Source organism: Anarhichas minor, unplaced genomic scaffold (assembly GCF_050575085.1).
Source record: "Anarhichas minor isolate MPS153535 unplaced genomic scaffold, ASM5057508v1 ptg000035l, whole genome shotgun sequence".
Taxonomy (NCBI): Eukaryota; Metazoa; Chordata; class Actinopteri; order Perciformes; family Anarhichadidae; genus Anarhichas; species Anarhichas minor.
Window position 1 is genome coordinate 461842 of NW_027466481.1, and position 7764 is coordinate 469605.

General features: G+C 46.2%; 1 protein-coding gene across 1 annotated transcript; it reads left to right on the plus strand.

Moving 5' to 3' along the window:
• Positions 1-579: 579 nt before the first annotated feature.
• Positions 580-4135, plus strand: LOC142965695 (uncharacterized). The gene is made up of 4 exons (XM_076106753.1): positions 580-1317; positions 1796-2095; positions 2453-2543; positions 3047-4135. Exons 1-4 carry the CDS (start codon positions 930-932, stop codon positions 3561-3563), a joined length of 1296 nt encoding a protein of 431 aa, XP_075962868.1. The 5' UTR covers positions 580-929; the 3' UTR covers positions 3564-4135.
• Positions 4136-7764: the final 3629 nt, after the last annotated feature.

The window sequence follows — 7764 nt, forward strand, 5'->3', positions numbered from 1 at the left end:
TCCCAGTACAAACACTTAAATGCCTTTTTTTTAAATCATTAGATCCTAAAAGTTGTAAAATTCACTTTCAGGCGCGGTTAAAGGAAACACTTGTGGACTATGGGCTCCATTAATTTAGCAGACTTTCCCCACTTTTAGTTCTTCCGCTCTTACTTGGTTTAACTCACTGCTTCTCCTGACAGACAGAACACCATGGTTTAATTTCAGCTTGCATGCAAGTTTGAGCCACCCCATATGTTGGAGCTGTTTACCATTTTCACTTAAGTGTCCCCCCCTCTGTAGACACTTTAAGACTAAACCTAAAACTCAGGCCTTTGAGTGTCCTTAAGGTTTTATGTTTACACTCTTTACTCTTTTGTGTTTTATACTTTCCATCTGTTCCTTTCCTTAATTATTTGTGTGTGGGTTAGTTTTGTTATGCTATCTCCACTGCCTTCTGCACTATTACCATGTTATGTTAATTGTTATTTTATTGTACAATAAAAAACTTGGTTTGGTTATTTAATAGTAATGATAAGCCCGTATAGACCATTGTCCCATTTTTTGTATGACCTTTAATGTTGGTGTGAGCAGTCATACGAACCACCAGGTGGCGCTGTGGCCGCCAGACCAACATCCACGGACAAGCGCTGTCGCCGAAGAAGTGTGGACGGATGCAGGAAGCAAATCTGTATTTCTGGTGTAGTAGCTTCAACATTAGCTCAAGACAATTCTGCCTTTCTCCGTTTTGTTTCCACCTGGTTGACATCACGTTACAGCCTTGGATCCGTGTGTTAAATGTGAATTTATTGGGTTTATTATATGTATAGTGCGTTCGCGGCTGGTGTTTCAGCGAGCCGCAGCGTCTGATAGCCTAGCATTGTCGTAGCTAGCTTAGGCTGACGCTCTCCACATAGCTTTCCAACATCAAACCTGGTTCGATTGTGACGATGAATTTGGTTAAAACCCAAACTTTGCACCCACACCTGCGCGACGAGGAAGCCCTCGTGGTGGAAAACGCCATCCGGTTGGCGATAGACTCGATAATAAACGTCCTGTACGGTGTCAACAGTGCCAGGACTCATGAGTACCAGCGGATGGTGGCCGACAGGGACAAAGAGATCCAGCGGCTGGAGGGCAGTCTTACAGAGATACAGCACGAGTTAAAGGTGCTACGCCGACAGGGATGTACCTACGAGTTGTTTGGAAAAGAGCACAGCCTCGTTGGATCGCAGACCTCCGGTGACCCACAGACGACAGAGCAGAGCGGGTTTGAACCAAGCTGCATTGACACTGAGATGACAGCGGGTCAGCAGGAGTGTGAAATGACCATCTCCTGTACGTAAATATGAGTACATAGGACGTTAGAGCAATAATACATCCTCTTTACTGTAGCTTTCAGCGGTTAGACAACAATGGCAAAGGGAAGGAGGAGTACATCAATATATTTTTCATGTAACTTCAATGAATTGTAACTTCATCCCTTGCTTTGCTTCCGCACTGGTTGGGATCCCACAGACACTGCAGCTGTGTGTGAAAAATATCATATTTCCAACATTAATCAAGCGTTGGTCAATACTCAAGCGCATGTAACACACACCTATTCATGTACACTGGGCATGCATGTACTTGTGTAAACAGGAAGCAGTAATTTGTATTGATTGGCAGACATTGGATCATACATTTATCTAAGTATGTGTTTATACACACTCAAAATGTACCAATACACAAACAACTTTTTTTGGTAATTAGTAAAAGGTATGAATGTAATCGGTTACTTCCACCCCTGACATTTTTTTGTCTCTTCTCTCCACAGTGGGCCTTTTTGCAAGACCCCCTTCACATGTCTCCTCCCAAAGCCACGAGTCAGCCTTTCCGTCATCTCCTAGCCAAATGGGTCTGGACCAGTCTTGCGTCTCCCACTCCTCCGATTCCTCAGGTGTATCGGAGGCAGCCAGGAATCTGCCTACATCTCCCAGCAGCCTCGTCATCAAAGAAGAGCCGTGTGATATCGACACAGTTTTAATCAAGTGGGAAATGAGTGAAGAGAGATTCGCGGAGCATCAGGAAAGCACAGGCAGTCTATGCCCGGACAAAGAGAGCCCCGGTGTAAAAAGTAATGCACCTTACCTTTTTTTTTTTTGTCACAGGGACTAGATCATCTTATTGTTCTGTGTTGTAAAAATGGCACGTTTTGTGACACTAGTCCTGGGTATTGAACCTCAAAACCGATCAGGTATAAAAAATGTTTATAATCAACAAAATGGCATATCAAAAGATGTATTGTTTTGGATGCAGGCTGAATCTCTGGCATTGTTTTGGCAACGGTATCCAATATTTTCAAACGATACCCAGCCTTGTAGAATAGCCTGAGAAAGAGAAAAGCCTTGGCTAAATGCAGTCGCTGTAAAAATGAATTAGTCTGGCTGTGTTGTGTGACTAAGACAATGTTCACTCCTTCTGATCCCTTTAGATAACCTAGAGAACATAGAGAGAAGAACTTTAGAGGAGGAACCTCATGCAGGTCCAGGCGGTTATTACGACCCTCATGAAGAACACCTGAGGTGAGTTATTTCAGAGATACAAAAGAGCCAAATAAATCATGATGCCTACAGTTACTTTATTCGGGTGTCTACCTCTTTCAGAGAGAATCCACCCCCAGATCCCTGCATCCTTGTATGTGTTCTTTGGATAATTAACCAAATGTAGACAATGACATGAACATGTTTCAAATGTATGAAACATCGATTGATGGCATCAACTCTTTATAATTGAGGGTTTCTCCTTGATTTTGTACAATCAGCATGTTGAAGGGTGGCATATGTTACACACACGATGATGCACAACAGCGCTTTACAAATCCTTCCGTTTGGAAATTCAGAGCATCAATATAGCAGAGCACAAGTATTTGCTATGCAAAGATACAATGGAGTAATGTCAACCTCACACTCTTTCTGTGTGTTGTTATCCGAGGTTCCCCATAGCCCATAAACACCAGACAGAATTAGTAATTGCTTGGTGAACTGCATACCTACTCATCTGTTTTATCTTCTCTTGACCTCATCAGGAACAAGAAGAAGGGCGTGCCCACGTCTGAGCTGACGGAGGAGGCTCAGAGACTGAAGAGGGCAGCCTGGAGAGCAGCTTCCAGGCGCTACTATGCCCGAAAAGTAGCCCGCCAACAGGCAAACCCTTCTCGCTCAGGTCCCTTCCCCGTCCCCCCGCGCTCTGGCCCCTTCCCCTCACGCTCCGGCCCCTTCCCTTTCCCCTCACGCTCAGGCCCCTTCCAGTCACGCTCCGGCCCCTTCCCCCACATTACAGACTCCAGGTATACACAACCCATCTCTTTTGTGGACAAGAGAAGGAGGACGCTGATATCCGAGTTACCTGAAACTTCTCAGTCACTGCAGAGGGAGGCGTGGAGAGCCGCGTCCAAGAAGTACTACGCTCGAAAAAACGCTCGCCACCAAACCGAGCCCATGCATTACGCACACCTGCTCCAGAACATAGAGCCGTCTGGAGACACACTGGAACCTAACAGAGCAGGATCCCACACCAACAGTGGAGGAATAATGTGCAGCTGATGGACGAGATTTTTATATTCAATGGTATATTTAATTATGTTATATTGTGTAAAACACAGGGCTTTGTGGATGTTTGTTACTATTTTTTGGTTAATTTGTAGTGATGAAGTTGAGATTTGTTCCAGGTCGTCTGATATGGTCTGCTTATTGAAATTCTTTTTTAAAATAAGTCATTTGTGTTTCTTCATTGTTGAAATATACAACTAACCCTGAGAAAAACACTGCATTTTTATCACTTTGGTTCTAATTTCACATCGTTGTATTCTTTTTCTTCATGTAGTGTACTGCATTGCATGCCAGTAGAAAACGCTAACTGCAAATGTATTCTAAGGCAATAAAGCTATTGTACAGTAGCTCTTATGTAACAGCCACTGTATCAATACAGCACCGCTGGAGTCCAACGTCTGTAACTACAATCGAGGCATCTATAATGGTCAAATTATGAGTTCAACATATATCTGTGTAAATGACAGATGCAGAATTGTTGTTCAAATTCTACTGGCAAGACTCAAAATGTACATTTGGTTCTTTTGTTGGAACATGTTAGATAATAAAAGATAATTCAAATGCTATACTATGACATAATTACTTTTTTCGACATACTATAGAACGACCTTTTTTTATCATTTGCTTTAAGGACTTTTTGCGACATACTTTCTCAAGCGTGTGCTGCTTTAATTAAGCGTTCCTGCGTGAGTCTCGATGAAATCCGTCTTGATCCTCTTCTTCTCCTTCCCGACGCTCTCCGGACTGCTGCATAGACTAAATACTGTTTGAATCTCTTCAAATTTTAGCAGAAAAATATCGTAATATACTGTTTAATCAGTACAGGAATGATATGCAACACATACCTTTCATCTCCCTGTATGGCTTCGAAAGTGTCCCTCTTTTGCCTTTTTTTTTTGTCTCTGTAGGATTGAGCCTCAGAGGTGCTGGACTGCAGCTCTGGCGGTGTCTTTTCCTTTTGAACATTCCAGCTGAGTTGCTGTGGCTGTGATGGCCTCGGAAGGACTATCTAACATTCACACACCGTACGCACAGCTACGGAAGCAGTTTTGGGGTTAAGTGTCTTGCCCAAGGACACATCGACATGCGACTATCGGACTGTGATATTATTTATCTCTGTTACGTTTGTTTATTTTTATTGGCACAATTATTGTTTTACATTGTGCCAAATAAATTAACTAAACTAAACAATGTTGTGTGGTCCAACATCACGCTGGCTCCGTCGTCCAACATCACGCTGGCTCCGTCGCCTTACCACAATCTGTGTCTGTCGTCTTACCTCACTCCGACATAGACGACACGACACGACATCACGCTGACAACATTCAATTCAATTCCATTTATTTTTGTATAGCCAAAAATCACAAATTAGCCTCAGAGGGCTTTACAATATGTACACATTTGACATCCTCTTGTCCCGGAACCCTCACATCAGAACAGGAAAAACTCCCCCAAAAACTCCTTTAACCGGGAAAAAAGAGGAAGAGACCTGTGGGAGAGCAATAGAGGAGGGATCCCTCTCCCATGATGGACAGAAGTGCAATAGATGTCATGTGTAGAACAGCATAACAGAATTACAACACATTCAATGTAATTACAACACATTCGATGTATGACAGAACCACGGCAGGAGGCAAGACCAGGTCCAGGTATAACCCGGATCCACAGGAACCTGTGAGGCGAGAAAGCACATATGCTCTGGTGAAGAAGCAGGTCAATAATGTCCATTAATGGTATCGGTAATATGAAATAGTAATGTGAGTAATAATAAAAGTGATATTAGCAGTTGGAGTCAGCAGGACAATGGTGGGAGGAAGGACCAGGGTCCAGATGAAACCACGATCCATGGAAACCTGTGAGGAGAGAAAGCACAAAGACTCCAGGGAAGATACAAAGTCACGCTTGTTCCGTCGTCCAACATCACGTTGGCTCCGTCGTGTGAGGAAACCTGTGAGGAGAGAAAGCACAAAGACTCCGGGGAAGATACAAAGTCACGCTGGTTCCGTCGTCCAACATCACGTTGGCTCCGTCGTGTGAGGAAACCTGTGAGGAGAGAAAGCACAAAGACTCCGGGGAAGATACAAAGTCACGCTTGTTCCGTCGTCCAACATCACGTTGGCTCCGTCGTCCAACATCACGTTGGCTCCGTCGTGTGAGGAAACCTGTGAGGAGAGAAAGCACAAAGACTCCGGGGAAGATACAAAGTCACGCTTGTTCCGTCGTCCAACATCACGTTGGCTCCGTCGTGTGAGGAAACCTGTGAGGAGAGAAAGCACAAAGACTCCGGGGAAGATACAAAGTCACGCTGGTTCCGTCGTTCAACATCACGTTGGCTCCGTCGTCCAACATCACGTTGGCTCCGTCGTGTGAGGAAACCTGCGAGGAGAGAAAGCACAAAGACTCCGGGGAAGATACAAAGTCACGCTTGTTCCGTCGTCCAACATCACGTTGGCTCCGTCGTGTGAGGAAACCTGTGAGGAGAGAAAGCACAAAGACTCCGGGGAAGATACAAAGTCACGCTGGTTCCGTCGTCCAACATCACGTTGGCTCCGTCGTCCAACATCACGTTGGCTCCGTCGTCCAACATCACGCTGGCTCCGTCGTCCAACATCACGCTGGCTCCGTCGTCCAACATCACGTTGGCTCCGTCGTCCAACACCACGTTGGCTCCGTCGTCCAACACCACGTTGGCTCCGTCGTCCAACATCACGCTGGCTCCGTCGTCCAACATCACGTTGTCCACGTTGGCTCCGTCGTCCAACATCACGCTGGCTCCGTCGTCCAACATCACGCTGGCTCCGTCGTCCAACATCACGCTGGCTCCGTCGTGTGAGGAAACCTGTGAGGAGAGAAAGCACAAAGACTCCGGGGAAGATACAAAGTCACGCTTGTTCCGTCGTCCAACATCACGTTGGCTCCGTCGTCCAACATCACGTTGGCTCCGTCGTGTGAGGAAACCTGTGAGGAGAGAAAGCACAAAGACTCCGGGGAAGATACAAAGTCACGCTGGTTCCGTCGTCCAACATCACGTTGGCTCCGTCGTCCAACATCACGTTGGCTCCGTCGTCCAACATCACGCTGGCTCCGTCGTCCAACATCACGCTGGCTCCGTCGTGTGAGGAAACCTGTGAGGAGAGAAAGCACAAAGACTCCGGGGAAGATACAAAGTCACGCTGGTTCCGTCGTCCAACATCACATTGGCTCCGTCGTGTGAGGAAACCTGTGAGGAGAGAAAGCACAAAGACTCCGGGGAAGATACAAAGTCACGCTGGTTCCGTCGTCCAACATCACATTGGCTCCGTCGTCCAACATCACGTTGGCTCCGTCGTCCAACATCACGTTGGCTCCGTCGTCCAACATCACGTTGGCCCCGTCGTCCAACACCACGTTGGCTCCGTCGTCCAACATCACGCTGGCTCCGTCGTCCAACATCACGTTGTCCACGTTGGCTCCGTCGTCCAACACCACGTTGGCTCCGTCGTCCAACACCACGTTGGCTCCGTCGTCCAACATCACGCTGGCTCCGTCGTCCAACATCACGTTGTCCACGCTGGCTCCGTCGTCTAACATCACGTTGGCTCCGTCGTCTAACATCACGTTGGCTCCGTCGTCTAACATCACGTTGGCTCCGTCGTCTAACATCACGTTGGCTCCGTCGTCTAACATCACGTTGGCTCCGTCGTCCAACATCACGTTGGCTCCGTCGTCCAACATCACGCTGGCTCCGTCGTCCTACTTCACGTTGGCTCCGTCGTCCTACACCATGTTGTCCATGTCATCCAACGTCACTCCGGCTCCATCGTTCTCTGGCACGTCTTTGGTGCTTCTCTCAGACGAAGGCTGACTCTGGTCACATCCATGGCCTGGTGTTGGCAAACAATGACAAAGACATATGACAATTTTTAAGTGATGATTATGATTATGTTGTATTGCGCTTCTGTGACCATGGCAAACGTAGAAAAACAAATGTAAGCGTTAATTTTACAGTTCCCCGATATTATACATCTCTCCACCAGCAGTTACTATTGATTATTCCGTCTGAACCAATACAAATAATGTATAAAACACTGGTCAACAAAACATCAAAATGTGTATCATGTCACTAACTATTTCCGCTATTTTAAGCTACAACCTGCTACATTTAGCTACATGATGAGATTAGACATGGTGGATAGCAGCAGCCTGTGGTACAGGT